General features: G+C 40.9%; 1 protein-coding gene across 1 annotated transcript in view; it reads left to right on the top strand.

Moving 5' to 3' along the window:
• Nucleotides 1–18,221, top strand: part of NAALADL1 (N-acetylated alpha-linked acidic dipeptidase like 1) — a 51,021-nt gene that overhangs the window by 12,931 nt on the left and 19,869 nt on the right. Inside the window, exons 4-11 of the mRNA XM_066584025.1 lie at nt 748–867; nt 6,284–6,473; nt 7,121–7,214; nt 9,878–9,979; nt 10,675–10,760; nt 12,434–12,553; nt 14,431–14,516; nt 17,976–18,039. Coding sequence (XP_066440122.1) covers nt 748–867; nt 6,284–6,473; nt 7,121–7,214; nt 9,878–9,979; nt 10,675–10,760; nt 12,434–12,553; nt 14,431–14,516; nt 17,976–18,039 — 862 coding nt within the window. The remainder of the gene's footprint in view (nt 1–747; nt 868–6,283; nt 6,474–7,120; nt 7,215–9,877; nt 9,980–10,674; nt 10,761–12,433; nt 12,554–14,430; nt 14,517–17,975; nt 18,040–18,221) is intronic.

The following is an 18,221-nucleotide window of genomic DNA, read 5'->3' as shown; positions in this document are numbered from 1 at the left end:
TACCATTTTTCTGCCCCCAACTTATCCAGATACATTATAACTGTATACTGTCCAATAAGAGAACTGCTTTACAATGCAGGGGTGGATTAGGCTTTCCATAAGAACATTTAATTCCAAGTAGTATGCCATAAACTAGAGAGAATTAGTTAATTATTTATATATAGAGTAAAGGTATTAATACAGAAAGGGTTCTTTACGGTAAGAGTTATAAAACTATTGAGCCCCTACTGTAAATGGCAGTAATGTCAAGCTCGCTTATAGAAATACAGTAAGTGTATTTGTGCTACTTTAAAAGGGACTGCATCAGTAATTTCTTTTTTATTAATTAAATACATTTTAATTTTTCTAATCTGTTTTTATTTTCTGATTGCAGACCTTTTTACTCTATTCTGACTATGGGGGCTGCCATCTTGCTTGAGCTAGATTTAACAGCATTTAGAGGATTTAGAAGATATGCTTTACAGCAGCCTCATGGGCCATTCACACAATGGACAGGAGGAACCCCATTGACTTTGTATAGGAGATTGTTCTAGGCATGTTCTGTGACCGCTGCAGAGGGGGAGCAGACAGTCATAGCTTATACCTTATCTACATATAGGTCTTCCCTTTTGGGTAATCCTGTCTGTGATGTTATGGCCGCAGTTTTGTTACCTTTCCTCTTTATCAAATATCTGGATCTGAGTAACATATATTTTTTACAGCAGACAAGCCCTGCCCAATACGACTGATTATTTTCTTGCCTCACAGGGAAAGCTGGTGTATGCCAATCAAGGTAAAATGAGTGACTTTGAAACCCTCAGTCATTTCATGAATCTAACGGGGACCATTGCCATTGTGCGGTATGGAGGAGCTGGCAGATCAGCAAAGGTAACTAACTTCATAGATATTTTATTCAATGGCAGAACATTTTGCATCCAGGAAATAAGCCTATTTTTTTTTTTGCTAAAACATATTTCTTGATAGACGGGCAGATTTTATTTATTAAATCCGCGCGGGTCTCCCATCCGATAGATCCACAGATCTAGCCGCCCATAGAGAAGCATTGGGCATTTGCACTTCATTCAAGTCCTGCGGATTTGATTTTAAATGATTTGCGGATGCCACACGCGGATAATAAATTGCAGCATGCTCCATTTTACCGCGGATCACGTGCAGATCTGGCTCCATTCGTCTATGGGAGCTTAGGATCATCCGCAAACACATGTAAATGCATTTGCAGATCCGCAGTGGATTTGAAGGTTAGAAGCAATTAGGGAGGTGGGGAAAGGGCTGCGAGGTGGGGCTGTGGATTTTTTCTGCGCAGATGATCCGCGGTTGATCTGCGTATACACGTGCAATCTCCTGCAAGGAAAAAAATCAATTTTAAGATGACCCGGAGTGCATTCGGTGCGGAAATCTGCATGAGATATCCGCACGTGCCGTGGACAGGAGGCCTTGCAGTATTTTGTATGCACACATACAAAATACTGCAACATGTCTTGTGATTTAACAAGAACATTTACTGACCTGCTAATCTAGCAGTTGTTTATGGCATCACTTATAAGAGGCTGTTCACACTAGGTTTTAAGCATCTGGGAAGTGCATACATTTTTATTCAAAAAAACGTGGAAAACCGTATAGCTTCATGTACCCATAGCCTTGAATGGGTCAAACCTAGTTAAAAAAACACATACTTTTTGATTATGTTTGACCTTCCTTACGTTTGTGAATGTTTTTTGGAGGGCATGGAAAAACGTAGCCTACTATTCTTCTTTGTCCCACAAAAGAAGTTTGGAAATGTAGGGCTGTAGATTTCCATACGTTTAATGTTTTTTGCTATCAAATGCCTTAAAGGGAAAAAAAAAATTTTATTAAGGAAAAGGAGTTTACGGTGAAAAATGTGTATTTTTTCATGAAAAAGGACACAAACGTTTGGAAATATATGACTATCCATTTAATGCATACAGCTTAAAGACGCACAGATATGCTTAAAATGGTATATATATATATATATATATATATATATATATATATATATATATATATATATATATATATATATATATATATATATATATATACTAGCTGATATACCAGGCTTCGCCCGAGTTAATTTGGTACTGGTGTTTATCTGGTGTTCACACGGAAAATCTTATGAAGTCATAGTTACTTTAGAGATACCGGAAAAACATATGTTCACCATTTTGCATAGTTCTCTGCGTTACCCAGGAAACACCACGTGGAGGTAACCATGCGACGTTTACTTTATATAAAATGACATCAGGAAGTGAGAGAATTAGATTACGTACATAAAATTTGGGCACTAATTCTTTTGCGCTTAGAATTGAATAATCGAGTTGGGACCCATTAACTTTTCCTATCTATGACATAATCAATGCTCCTGCCAAATTTCCTGTTTCTATGACACCGGAAAGTGAAAAAATTACATTCCGCACGTAAAATTTGGACGCTAATTCTTTTGCGCATAGAATTGAATAATCGAGTTGGGACCCATTAGCTTTTCCTATTTATGACATAATCAATGCTCCTGCCAAATTTCACGTTTCTATGACACCGGAAAGTGAAAAAATTACATTCCGCACGTAAAATTTGGATGCTAATTCTTTTGCGCATAGAATTGAATAATCGAGTTGGGACCCATTAGCTTTTCCTATTTATGACATAATCAATGCTCGTGCCAAATTTCCCGTTTCTATGACACCGGAAAGTGAAAAAATTACATTCCGTACGTAAAATTTTGACACCAATTCTTTTGCGCTAGAATTGAATAATTGATTTGGGACCCATTAGCTTTTCCTATTTATGACATAATCAATGCTCGTGCCAAATTTCACGTTTCTATGACATCGGAAAGTGAAAAAATTACATTCCGCACGTAAAATTTGGACGCTAATTCTTTTGCGCATAAAATTGAATAATGGAGTTGGGACCCATTAGCTTTTCCTATTTATGACATAATCAATGCTCGTGCCAAATTTCACGTTTCTATGACACCGGAAAGTGAAAAAATTACCTTCCGCACGTAAACTTTTGACGCCAATTCTTTTGCGCTAGAATTGAATAATCGAGTTGGGACCCATTAGCTTTTCCTATTTATGACATAATCAATGCTCGTGCCAAATTTCCTGTTTCTATGACACCGGAAAGTGAAAAAATTAGATTCCGTACGTAAAATTTGGACGCTAATTCTTTTGCGCATAGAATTGAATAATGGAGTTGGGACCCATTAGCTTTTCCTATTTATGACATAATCAATGCTCGTGCCAAATTTCCTGTTTCTATGACACCGGAAAGTGAGAAAATTAGATTCCGTACGTAAAATTTGGACGCTAATTCTTTTGCATATAGATTGAATAATTGAGTTGGGACCTATGAACTTTTCCCATTTATGACATAATCAATGCTCCTGCCAAAATTTTAAGTTTCTAAGGCATTGGGAAGTGACAGATTTAGATTATGTACGTAAAATTTCGACGCCAATTCTTTTGCGCTAGAATTGAATAATCGAGTTGGGAGCCAATTACTTTTCCTATTTTGGAGATACTCTATGCTTGCGCCAAAATTCATGTTTCTACGATATCGGGAAGTTGGAGAACTTTTGGCGAGTCAGTCAGTCAGTCAGTCAGTCAGTCAGTCAGTCAGTCAGTCAGTGAGTCTGTCAGTCAGTGAGTGAGTCAGTCAGTCAGTGAGTGAGTCAGTCAGTGAGTCAGTGAGTCAGTGAGTCAGTGAGTCAGTCAGTCAGTCAGTCAGTCAGTCAGTCAGTCAGTGAGGGCTTTCAGCTTTATATAGATAGATAGATAGATAGATATTGTAGTAGTGCAGTACACAGAAGGGCCAATAGAGGGCCGAAGACAGGACTTTTGGTGCGAGGGTTAACCAAGGGGTGGAGCAGGAACCAGATAAAAAGCCAGTTCCTGCCAAAAGCGTGAGAGAGAAGACCAGTACAGCAGAAGGCTGGTGGTCTAGCAAAGGCCAGAGTCCGAAAGGGATGACGCCCCTGGACTCCCACCCAAGTTGGGGTGCTTATTTGAATGACATGTATATTGGCATTGTGTGATGTGCTGTGGAATAAACGCTGGCAGGAGCCAGACAAAGATATACGCAACTCCTGAGCCGTGGTGGTGCGCCATTTCTGGTACGAAAGGTCAGCGATCCCATGGCGAGTCAAGCCCGCTTGCTAATTTATATATATATTTATAATTTATTTATTTATTTAATGTACATGAGAATCCTAATATAAACAGCCCCTAAATGGACTGCAGACATATTGCTGCATATGTTGATGGATTTTACAACAATCCCTCATCTACAGCCCATTCACAGACTACTGGTTTCCATCTACATTATAGGCTGGCTGTATTCTGCTGATTAGTCACTAGCAGGGCTCGCGCTTTTCATTTACACTTGTCAATTATCGCCATGGTTTAGTTGTTTCTTACCAATTATAATGATAATTTGTCCCTTTAATAATATCATACAGACTTTCATGTAAATTCCTAACTGGTACCTGACCATATCTGTCAGTCCCACAGTGATGGAGCTGTAATGCGTGACCGTGCGTCATTGAACTTTGGACCGCCACTCTTATGATCACCAGCCATAATACATTTATCGCTTATCGTATGAATAGGTGATAAATATTGTCGGTAGGATAACTGCACTTTAGAAGTTGGGAATGCTTATTGATTTGCAAGTCCCAATAGAACTTCTATTGATCTTCCTTAGGGCTCAGTCAGATGGGTGTTTTTTTTGCGCAAAACGCATGTGCACAAGAATTTACGTGACCGAATCGGGCGTCACGCTGAATAGAAACGCACTTGGCTGTGTTTAAAATTCGCACATAAAGTGTGCTGCCTGCTATCTCCTGCTGTGGCTGTGATAGCTGCAGCAGGGGATTATTTGGATGTGAAACCCCTGGATACTATCACATCCAGGGGTTTTACCTTGTGGTCAATGGGGTCGGCAGGGGAAGCAGCGCCAACCCCATTGAAAAAATACAGAGAAGATTGCGATCCTCTGCCACAGCTGTGACAGCTGTGGCAGGAGAATTCTTCATCTCCGCCGGGAGTTCCCTCATCACTAAACACTGTGACAGCATTGTCACAGTGTCCAACGACAAGGGGACTCCCTTGGGGATGAAGAAATCCTCGGCCACAGCTGTCACAGCTGTTGCAGAGGATCGCAATCTTCTCTGTATGTTGTCAATGGGGTCAGCGCTGCTGCCCCTGCCGACCCCATTGACCACAAGGTAAAACCCCTGGATGTGATAGTATCCAGGAGTTTCACATCCAAAAAATCCTGGATGCCGTAGTTATTTGCGTTTTGAAATACGCTGCCCCATTTTTACCAGTGCAAATTTTTGTGCGCAGGTAAATATCAGGCATGTGGCCGCTGACATTGAAGATCATTGGTTCTAATATATATGCGAATCGCAAACGCAAAAAACATGTGCAGCAAAAATTGCCCACTTGACTGAGCCCTAAGCATAGTATTCTCCAAACGATGGCACTCCAGTGGTTGTGGAGCTACAACTCCCAACATGAACACACTAATTTAGTGAGCAGCTAATACATTTTCATTATATATTTTGGACTATGCATAGGACATGTGGAAAGCAAGACCAAGGTAAAACTATACAAATTACATTATATTTTGATGCTACATTTACTATATTATTGTCAACACAATAGCAAACTTTAAAGGAGTTGTCTAGTTGTAAACTACTGATGGCTTATCCTCAGTTCTGCGCACCACAATTTAAAAAAGACAGACAAACTGGAGCAAGTTCAGAGAAGAGGTACCAAGATGGTGAGCGGTCTGTAAATTATGTCCTATGAGGAACGGTTAAAGGATCTGAGAATGTTTAGCTTGCAAAAAAAAGGCTGAGAGGAGACTTAATAGCGGTCTACAAATATCTGAAGGGATCAGCTCTATTCTCATCTGCACAAGGAAAGACAAGAAGCAAGGGGAGGAAACTGAAAGGGAGGAGACACAAATTAGATGTTAGATAAAACCTTCTGACAGTGAGGGTGATCAGTGAGTGGAGCAGGTTGCCACAGGAGGTGGTGAGTTCTCCTTCAATGGAAGTGTTCAAACAAAGCCTGGACAAATATCTGTCTGGGATGATTTAGTGAATCCTGCACTGAGCAGGGGGTTGTACCCGATGACCCCTGAGGTCCCTTCCAACTGTATGATTCTATGTCAAATGTTTTTTAAAAGTGCAGCTACTCTTTAATGTAAGATATTGAAAGACACAAATTCTAATGGCTTCCTTATTACTTAGGCAATAAATGCTGCCAAATTTGGAGTGGTTGGCCTCATTGTATATACAGACCCCAAAGATATTAATGATGGTATTACTGATGAGAGTAAGACATATCCTAATTCCTGGTACATGCCCCCATCTGGGGTAGAACGAGGATCCTATACTGAAAGCTTTGGAGATCTGCTGACTCCATATTACCCTGCTAAGAGTAAGTAGAAATCATTAAACAGTATATCTGTATGTTCTTTGTATTTAGCATAGATCTCACTGATCATTTAACTTTCCTTTTTATTATTCTTTTAGAACTTAAGGCCCTTCTACACGCAACAATTATTCAAACGGCCGCAAGAGAGCGATTATTGTTACATGTAAACATGGGCAGTTGCGCACTATTTGTTCAATTGTCGCTTAGTGTTGATTTTTAGTCGGCATATAAAACATAGTTTGATTGCTCAAAAGTCATTTAATTTGAATGTAATTAGCTCAGTTTTTGAGTGGCTTGCTGACTTAACAATGTACTCATTGTGTTTGCCTTGCATACACAATAAGTACACTCTGTCGGGAGGAGGCAATTGAATCCTGCCGGCCAGATAATCCCTCACATAAACAAACAACCACCTGAGCAAAGGACTCCTACTGAGCTAATGGAGGGAATGGAGATGATTAAAAGCCAGTATCTAATCATGTAATTTTATTCAAAAATGTCAGTTCGTTAGGTCGTGCGGCTGTTTTACTGATAATTGTTGCATGTAAAAGGGCCTTTTGACTGTTCTGACTATCGTTTTCTCAGTATCTATTTGGTGTTTCTCAATCCATCATTGCTTCATATCATTAACTATGAAAAGGTTTTTCAAGATTTTACCTACAGAATAGATGAGAATAACATTCAGGGACGTCCACCGATCCCAACTCAACCAATAGGATTTGGAGATGCTGAGAAACTTATATGGTAAGAAATGGCAAAAAAATATAAATGTGTATTTTTGCTTGAAAAGAAAATCAGTTTTGGAGATACTTTAAGTCAGCTGCACACATCGGGTCGGATCCCGCATGCAGGAGCCCTCAGCGGAATCCAACCTTGTGGCCAGCCAGCATCCACGCGCACCTGTCTTTTCTTCTTCTTTACTGTACTGCGGATGGTCCGCACAGCGAGCTGTCAGACATGCGCAGTACAGATTTTTTTTTAAACCCCTGCTCCTCCACCACGATAATACTATCAGTAAGCAGATATATGGGCTGCTGTGTGCAAGATCCTTAGATTGAGGGCCAGTTTGACCCTTTAAGGACGCAGCCGTTTTTTTCCCCATTTTTGTTTTTTTACTTTTAACTTTCAAAACAATCATAACTTTTTTTTATTCATCATAGCCGTTTGAAGACTTGTTCTTTTGTGGGTCGTGTTGTATTTTCACTGCTACTATTTAATATACCGAAAAATGTAAAAAAAATTTTAAGTATAGTGAAATGGAAAAAGACACAATTCCGCCATCTTTGGGGGGCTGGGTCTTGTTTTGACGGTGTACGTATTGAGGCAGAAATGGCATGATAACTTTGTTCTGTGGGACAGTACGGTTACGATGATACCAAATGTATATAGTTTTACTTCTGTGTAGTACTTTTAAAAAATAAGATATCTTTGGAAAACCAATAAAGTTATTTCCTGCCTCCATCTTATGACCGCCATAACTTTTTTTAATTTTTCCGTCGACGATAGTTGATTTTTTGCGGGACATTCTGTTTCTATTGATAGCATATGACTTTTTGATTGCTTTTCATAAAACGTTTTCCTGGAGACAGAGTGACCAAAAAAAATGCAGTTTTGGTGTTGTGTATTTTTTTTCTGACAACATTCACCATGTGGGGTAAATAAATCGGAGTTTTATAGATGCAGTGATACCAAGTATGTCTTAGGTTTTTTTGGTTTAGATTTTTTTTATTATAGATATGGGGGAAAGGTTTTTTCCACCTTTTATTTCCTTTTATTTTTTCTAATTTATTATTAAAACTTTTTAACTTATTACATTATGATTTAGTCCCCATAGGGGACTTGACCTTGCGATTGATCGTTTGATCGTTCATAGAGTATAATGCAATACCATTGTATTACATTATACCGCTTTCTGACAGGCAGTCTATAAAGCCACACCACAGGCATGGCTTAATAAGCAATCGGCCATTGCAACCAAATGGAACTGTGCGATCTCATCACACAGGGGGTTGTTTGGTACTTCTGAATACCAGTCGAGGCATTTAAAGGGTCAACAGCATAAGTGCTGATTGCAGCTGTTGCGGGGGGCTGTTAGCTATCAAAGACAGCCAGCACTTGCCGTGTATGGAGCAAGATTGGCCAACTCATTCTGCTCTCTACAAATCTGGTGCAGTCAGGACATAAGTATATGTCTTTTGCCATTAACGGGCAACCATCAGATTATTATTTTGTTGTAGGGGGGCTTTGGGCATTATAACTTCTAGTCTGACTTCATATGTAGACAGAATTACTACTTAGCCGTGGTTATTTAACTATCCACTTCTAGTTCAGCCTTAGTGATTATTTAGGGGCACCATTATGTTACTCCTTTTTCTATATGTTAGGAGGTTTGTTCCTAGTACTTCATTGTTCTGTTTCATTACGATTGCTGATGAGTTGAGCATTCACAACATAAACACGTTGAACCAAAATGAACTGAAACCTTCTATCTAGAACGATTCACATATTTTTAACTTACTTGGAAACAATTCCTGATTCTTGGGCTCCTTAGACCATGGAATTTAGTTTTCCACTTTTTTGATACCCTAAATCAGGGGTCCCCAACTCCAGTCCTCAGGGACCGCCAACAGATCATATTTTCAGGATGTCCTATAGTAAGAACCCCTGTGGCAATGTCTGATGTACCGACAATAATTACGTCACCAGTGCAACACTGAGGAAATCCTGAAAACATGACCTGTTGGCGGTCCCTGAGGACTGGAGTTGGGGAACACTGCCCTAAATGACCCTTTTTGGTCCTAACACTGACCAGTGGTACACCACCACCTTCGAGGCATTTTCCCTCTTCCATTGGAGACTGGATTAGGGGTCTTTTTTTCATTAGGCTTGTTTGCGTGTAGATATATTCCCCTTTTTTTCCTACAGCTGTGGCTGTCCGTTGTTAAGGACTTGAACATCTATCCTTTTCTCCAAAGTGTTGTCGCTCTCCCCACCTGATTATTTCCTTGGGTGTTATTGATCACAATCCGTGGGTATAAAGTGGGTATACTGCTGGGTATTTTTTCCACAAAATTGTCTTTCGATTTTGAACAATATTTCTAGTGTAACTAACTATTTATTTCTGAAACCACCTATCAGTGTATGCTACACTTCTTTGTATTTTGAGTCTATCTGGGTGGTGGGTGTAGTTTTTATTTGTTTGTCATTTTTAGCCCAGATAATAGGTTTTAGCTATTCTATTATTAAAAATTATGTTTTAATTGAATCAATACAGTGAAAAGTAGTAATATATATTACAACCACTGAGGTCAACTATAACATGTACTTTAGACTGCTCCAGAATACCATGCTTATATGTTATATGTACTCTTTTACTTGTAATGTATGTATCACTCCTACTCTCGCAGTCAGTTGGACGGTCTAGCAGCTAATTCTTCCTGGCAAGGTGCTTTGAACTGTACATACAACATTGGACCTGGTTTTCGCACAAATGGAAATTTTAGTGGCAGGTAAGATTTTCTTATTTCACTTGATGCTATTACTTTGTAAGTGATATGTTGTAATATTAAAATGAAGCTACTAAGTGGTTGGTATTAACCTGTTAGGAATATTAGGAGAATATCAGAATCAGGAGTACTACATTTTCTTACTAAAGAAGTAGGTTATTGTATTCTCTTACTTTTCAGAAGGATTTAATGGCAGTTGAGCATTTCTTGGAGATTATTGAGGGATAAAAAAAATTACAAAATTCTAAATAATATTCTAAGTGCTTTTCTTTTGAACAACCCGTTTTAGGCTTGTTTAAGATAACTGTAAAACATCTACCTGTAGTACATGATACAGCTGTATGGCTCCAACACCACAACCGAGTATGGTGCTACTGAACCATTGATTTCTATGACAGTTGTTTTAGGTAATGGTATTGAGTTTAGTCATTTCCGAGGTATAGCAGCGAGACCCGGTTGAGATGGCTCTTCACTTCAGCTAATAATTAGGGTTGTAGCATGGAACACCCTCTAACAGACTTATAGGACATTAAACAAATGGATATTTAAGCCAGACAAGTTCCTTAAGGAAATGCCAATTACATTTAAGAATGATCCGGCACATTAGCAGTCCATACCTGAATCATTACCTGGACAATAATTAGTCTGTAGATCCAATCATAGAAGTAACACTCTCATCCCCTTTTTTCCTCCATCAGTGATGTCCATGTCAATGTATATAATTATGAAGAAATCAGGTCTTCAGCGAATGTGATGGGCATTATTAGAGGAAGTGTGGAGCCTGGTAAGAGTCAACAGTTATTACTTTATATTAACACAGTTAATACTTTACAGGATAGGTGATAAATGTATGATTGCAGAGGGTCGCACCACAGGGATTCTCACTGATCACTAGAAGGAGGTACCTGAGTCCTCCTTTGCATGACTGCAGACAGTTTGATTGGAGTATGCATCCTCTCTCTCCATTTAAGTTGATGGGAAGAGCCAAGCTCTCTACTTGGCTGTCTCCTGCGGATAGGTAATAAATAGAGATGAGCGAGCGTACTCGGAAAAGCACTACTCGCTCGAGTAATTTGCTTTATCCGAGTATCGCTGTGCTCGTCCCTGAAGATTCGGGTGCCGGCACGGAGCGGGGAGCTGCAGGGGAGAGCGGGGAGGAACGGAGGTAAGATCTTTCTCTCCCTCTCTCCCGCCCGCTCTCCCCTGCTCCCCGCTGCGACTCACCTGTCAGCTGCAGCGGCACCCGAATCTTCAGGGACGAGCACAGCGATACTCGGATAAAGCAAATTACTCGAGCGAGTAGTGCTTTTGCGAGTACGCTCGCTTATCTCTAAATGTTTTTTCCTGGGAATCACTGTTAAGTCTGTTAGTGTCTGTCAGTGGCTTTGTCTCTTTTCTGCATTCAGAGCACACGTGCTCTTGGCCGAACATGCAAATGTATGTGGGTATTGCATGAGATACCTGTCAACCAAATGAACCTTCAGCCGACAGCTATGTTAAGTGGATGGGCACCCTTATGTGACTCCTTGTTCATGTTCTTTTAAGACTTTTAAAGAAACCTGTCACGTGGAATATGGTGTGTGGTCTGTGGGCAGCATGCTATACAGCAGGGGGACCATATAGTTTGCGGGAATATTCTGTACAAACTTGTATTTTATTGATTAAACGGAACTTGTCACTTTGGAACAGCACCATAAACTAAGTTATGGTACTGTTCTGGGAGGTAATGGAAGTCAGGGATGTGTTTTTTTGTACTCACCCACTCCACGCTTCCCTCGCTGTCCAGCCGTGAAGATCGCGCAAGGTTTAGAAATCTGACTCCTTTCAGACCGCTGTGCATGCGCACTCCCATAGACTTCTTTGGGAGAGCACGCATGGCGGTCTGAAAAGAGTCAGATTTTCATACCGCATGCGATCTTCACTGGTGGACAGCGTGCAAAATGGGGACCATGCAAGTATAAAAAAAATATATCCCCTGGCTCACCGTCACCTCCCAGATAGCACCATAATGTAGCTTATGGTGCTCTTTTGGGGTGACGGGTTCCCTTTAAATCCCTGTTCTTTGTGTACTTAGGTGCCCTGTAGGCAGTCTTATCAGTGATTGACAGCTATCTCATTATGTTTAATATGTTGACAGCTATCTCATTATGTATACTCATACAAAGAATTCCACCAATGAGTAAGACCCCCACTAGACCCCCAAGTCCAGAATGGGCAGGAATTTCAATAAATTTAATCTGCTCATCTCCTCCTTCTCTATAACAGGCTGCTTTCAGATTGGATTGTATTTTCATGATGACAGGTTCCCTTTTGTAAATGTTTTATCATTTTGTGTATTTACACTATAAAATTACCATACAAATAATTGAAATTGATGATATTGTCTATTATATGACTATTTGTAATCGAATGTACAAATCACAAAATGTCACAATGCCGCTTGTGTCTCAATAACAGATAGGTATATATTATATGGCAATCACAGGGACAGCTGGGTCCACGGAGCCATAGACCCCAGCAGCGGTACTGCAGTTATGCTGGAAATTACAAAGATTCTTGGAACCAAGGTCAAAGAAGGTACATGTTTAATATTGTCAAATACGTCATTGTCTTATTCCTTGCAGACAAGCTTACGAATAACTAGAATGAGCTAAAGTACACGTGACTTGGCATTGCACATTATTTTTTATGTCAGTAGAGTCTGATAATTGAATTTTATAATGTATGATTACCAAAGAGTTCAAGATGTAGAATGGACTTTGATGGATATTTTCTGATATGATATCTGGTATGGTTGATTATTCACAGGATGGGCATTAACTTAAGAAAAATATCACCCTTTTCTACCAAATTGTTAAATATTCGATTTAAGTTTTTCTTCATTATCAGTATGTTCTTCTCCTGGCAAAAACTGAATAACAATAACATATGTGTATGTATGTATATGTGTGTGTGTGTATATATATATATATTTTTTTATTATTAGGGTGGGTGGCCCTTAGCTATAGGTAATTTTCCAAAAGTGAAACTTCTGCTGCTCCCACCCTGTTCCAATCAACAAAAAAATGGACTTTGCAAAACTTCAGCTCAATTGGGCAACTGCTAAGCGAACCTCTAACGCCCTGAAGTTGTAACCTAGCACACGCAGTAGGGCTCTTTCACATGAGCCTTATGCGTTTTTACATTCGCTCGTACGCGCTGTTAATTCGCATGAATGGAAAAATTTCCGTGATCAAGTCCCGAGCTTCATTAGCATTTTCATTTACATGGCTGGATGCGACGTATTAGCGAAAAAATATGCCGCAGCCCAGCATAAATCCCTCGCTCAACATAAATCCTCAGGATGTTTTCCAATGCCTATATAGAGGCACCTGTAAGCTTTTCCCTGCATTGGACGCTGCTAAACTGCCTCCCCCTCCCTTTTTTTCCAGCTCCCATAGGAGTCTATGGGAGCCTCCAGTGTATATCGGTTGAGAGATAGAATGATACCCATCTTTTCATACAGCGTATAATAGCAGTCACCGATTTCGGTCGCATGTGTTCTGTTTTTTCCATTGCAACATTTTTACGCACTGCGAAATCGCCTATTTGAAGAAATGCATTGGAATCCAATGCCTCAGATGGCTGAACTTTTCAGTCAGGCGTGAAAACACGGCTACATAAAAACACTCGAGTGAATAAAGCCTTACACAATGATTAATTCTGTTCAAGAGCGGTATACTCTTCCCTATCTCGACCTTTTTCTTTTTCCTTCCTAGAGAAATTTATGTGAATACATCGAAACAATCCCAGCAATTGTTTAAAAACATACTGTATAAAATTTCCCAAAAGGTAATTCCAAAAAGTTCCTGAAATAACATGAAACATTTAAAAAATATAAAAGACAAACATATTTTTATTTACAACAATAATTTCTATAGAATCAAAACTTAATATGAACAAACGACCATAAGTGCCGTCATCTCTAATAGTCATTGTTACCTTTCCATTTTCTTCTGTATCAAGGCCCAGACCATCATGATGACTTCTTCCCACCACAGCTTGTCTTTGCACACTTACACCATCTTGCTTTTACTCCTAATCCCCTACTAAGTACCTTGCATATTACTATTGCCCCCTCTGTGGTCCCTAAAATTAATAGGCCGCTCTATGGTCCCACTAAGTAATAATGCCCCCTTTCGGCTCCACTAAGTAAAAGTGCCCTGTCTGTAGTCCCAAATTCATTAGTACCCCCTCTGTGGTCCCACAAATTAATAGTACACACTCTGCGCCAGTCAAAATGACAGTGCCCCTTCTGTGTCCCTCTCTACGCCCCTCCAGCTGGCAGTAGAATAACAAGCTTTTATTCACATTACCACCATTGCTGCTTGGCTCCGTGCAATGCTAAGCCATTGGTAGCACATCACTCCACCTGATGGTATGTTCAAGATTAAAATGAAATTTATTGTTAATAGGCAAATGGCGTCCACGTCGAACTATCATTTTTGGAAGCTGGGGAGCAGAAGAATTTGGTTTAATTGGATCTACAGAATTTGCAGAGGTAAAAATATTACATTGTCTCTCACTTCGTAATGATTAATGGGACTGCTGCTCCATTCATACAGGAAGACTTGTGAACCCGATTCTGGTAATCGGTGGGCATCCCAGCAGTTAGTCTCACACCAAAAAGACACTTATCCTGTTGATAGGTGATACGTTGTAATAGTGGGGCAACTTCTCTAGACTTTGGGATATATTGAGTAGAGAGCAAGCAGTTTATCTTGGAGGAAAAAGACCATAAAATGCTATACTCAGAGGCGTAGCTAAGCTTTCCTTCACCTTGAGCAAATATTCAGCTTACTGCAGTAGCCCTGTATCTAAATACCATGGCCAAGGCAGAGTGGCTTATTGCACCTCGTAGACAAGTGCTTCTTTAGACACCACCGAGCTACACCCCTCGCTGTATGCACCAACAAATCACTAATTTCCACTTGTGTCCAAGAGTGTTAACTTTCTTTGATTGTTACACAAGTCAGCTGAATGATGGAGAGTGGGAGATGGTGGAGAGCGAAATAAAAGTCAATGGGCATGTGACTGATCTCAAACAATCAGGGCTACTACACTTATATAGTAGATAATCGTAGCTTGCTAAGAAACTATCATACAGTCATACATGGTATGCATGTGGAGGGAGGGGCCAGGTGATAACAAGCCACTTTACTTTGGCCATGGTATTTAGACAATGGGCTTGGTGCAACAACTCAGCCTGTATCTTTATTGACACATCGTAGGTAGGTTGAAAATCTATGTTTTGTTTTGGTTTTTTTTTCATGTAAAATGCTTCCCTGAGTCTAGGAAATGTAACCAGATCTTATATTCTCTTCATAAGTACTTATCCTCATTGTATCATAGTTCTATGGTGGATTCGAAATCAAAAGGAAATTTAAATCACAGAGGTGAGGGGGAACACAACATATTTCACTGGAAAAGAACCAAAAATGCAATACCTGATAAGGCGCAGAGCAGGCACAATCACTGCTAAGCAGGCACAATGGCCGTAGGCCCTAACAATATGCAGCAAGCCAGACTATAAACTGGAGGAGCTAAATTGTCCACTGCAGACTTATATGCAGCCCCTATATTGGTGGCCCCAGTAGTGCTAGTGTTGACTATAGTAGACCGTAGTGTTCCCCACAGTTGTTTCAGTAGTAATAGCGTTCCCCACAGTGGTCTCAGTAGTAATAGTGTCTCCCACAGTGGCCCCAGTAGTAATAGTAACTCCCACAGTGGCCTCAGTAGTAATAGTGTCCCCACAGTGGCTCTAGTAGTGATAGTGACCCCACGGTGGCCCAGTAGTTATAGTAACCCCCATAGTAGCCCCAGTAGTTATAGTATCCCTAACAGTGGCCCCAGCAGTAATAGTGACCCTCCACAGTGGCCCCAGTAGTAATAGTGACCCCCACAGTGGCCTCAGTAGTAATAGTGACCCCCACAGTGGCCCCAGTAGTAATAGTGACCCCCACAGTGGCCCCAGTAGTAATAGTGACCCCCACAGTGGCCCCAGTAGTATTAGTGACCCCCCACAGTGGCTCCAGTAGTAATAGTGACCCCCACATTGGCCCCAGTAGTAATAGTTGTCCCCACAGTGGCCCAAGTAGTAATAGTGACCCCCACAGTGGCCCCAGAAGTAATAGTGACCCCCACAGTGGCCCCAGAAGTAATAGTAACTCCCACAGTGGCCCCAGTAATAATCCTACATAAGCCCCAGTAGTAATATTAACCCCACAGTAGCCCGAGTAATAATATTAATCTCCTCTGTAATATTAACCCCCTCAGTAACATTAACCGCACAGTAATAATATTAACCCCCTCAGTAACATTAACCCCACAGTAATAATATTAACCCCATCAGTAATGTTTATCCCACAGTAATATTAACCCCACAGTAATAATATTATCCCCAGTAATAATATTAACCCCCACAGTAGTCACAGTAATATTAACCCCACAGTACAAATATTAACCCCACAGTAGCCCCAGTACTATTAGCCCCCCAACCATTATACTTACCTCCTCCTTGTAGTCAGCGCCACTTCTCCTCTTCTCAGCGCTGATCCCAGACACACACTGACGTTGGTGTGTGAGCCCAGATCATTTTCTCCCATGTCGTCTCCTTTGAAACTACCGTAAGGAGGAGGATCCAGGGTGCACACTGAGGTCAGAGTGGGCACCAGGGACAGCGTCGCTGTGTGATTACCGGTGGGGAGCTGTGGCCCCCCAGCCGATAATCACTACACTGGTGAGCAGCTGTTGGCACGTGTGCCAAAGATTAGCCACCATGGAGACCCTCGGTCAGAGTCCCTGACTGTCATTTGGCTTCGTGGAGCACAGTTTGGGAACCGCTGTTCTACAATTCATCTTTAATTACTTGTTACCCTGTTGTGTTCAAGCGCAATTCTAAATTTTGTATAATTTTGTATGTAATGCCTTGTCAATTTCTAATAAAAGCGATTGAACCATAGATAATGGATTTGGGCAGCAAACTGAACTTTTGTTCTGGGTAAGGGCTCTTTCACATGAGTGTATATCGGCCGCTGTTTTCAGGGCCTGCCGATATATGCTACTATCTGATGCATTGGATTTCAATGCATCAGATCACACGGGCATATTCCCGTGGCATAAAAGGACCCAGACGGTCAATATAGTGCTTAGCGCTTTTACACCGGCAAGGAAAGATAGTCCTGGAACTATCGCCAAGAGAGTTGAATCAACAGCACGTAGTTATCCCAATAAGGGTTAGACCTGTGTGCAAACGCCAGCAAGGAGATCCAAACCAAAAAATCCCCAAATCAAGGTCCAGGTGAATAGGTAAGGTCTGGCAGCACTACAGGATGCAGTAAAATCAGATGGTCTTTATTTTCCCATCACCCACAGACAGCAACGTTATCAACGTTGGTCTGACATGGGGACGTAATCCTCTAGGGATTCTTTTTGCTTTATAATATTCGCAAAGGGTTGTCATATGCAGAGAGAAAGAGATATTCTTCTTACTCTCTATTTCCCACTTGCGTAACAGCATATCCGCCGTTGGCCGGCCTAAAAAAGTCCCATCACGTGCAGCAACCGACATAATTCGATTTGCATCATTATCAGAATACGAAAAGGTCCTGGAACTATGTCAGCTGCTGCATAGACTCCTATGGGAGCCAATGACAGCTGCCGGAGAAAGGAGGTGGGAGTGAATTTAGCAGCGTGACTGCTAAACTCCCACCCCCTTCCCTCTTTCTTTCTGTCCCTTTTCGGCTGTTTGCAATGGGAGGGGGCGGGGGCAGAGCTAGCTGCTAAGCTCCCGTCCCGCCCCCTCCCATTGCTGGCTGCCGACAAGGCTCTTAAGGATAGCAGTGCTACTTCTCTGAGTGGGTTTAGTAAAAGAGTGGATCAGATTAACTTTAATTTTGAAGTGCTAAATGCTGTTAGATTAATTGCATTAACAGACAAATTGTCTTCTTTTCATGTTTAGGACTATTATAGTAAATTAAGGGACAGAACCGCAGCTTATATCAACGTGGACATTTCTGTGTTTGGTAAGGTTCAACACTGTTAAACTTTTATTATATCTTAGTCTTGGGGAAATATTTATCATGTGGCTATTTCGTGAGACTCTACCCATACAGGAGAATGGTGGGCGTCAACAAGGGTAAGGCTGTTTGACAGCCAGCTGACGCCTCCTGTTCCTGATTGCCTGCATGGCTCGCTCCCCATCCTC

Source organism: Eleutherodactylus coqui, chromosome 11 (genome assembly GCF_035609145.1).
Source record: "Eleutherodactylus coqui strain aEleCoq1 chromosome 11, aEleCoq1.hap1, whole genome shotgun sequence".
In the NCBI taxonomy this organism is placed as follows: Eukaryota; Metazoa; Chordata; class Amphibia; order Anura; family Eleutherodactylidae; genus Eleutherodactylus; species Eleutherodactylus coqui.
This window is presented reverse-complemented; position numbering and strand designations above follow the sequence as displayed.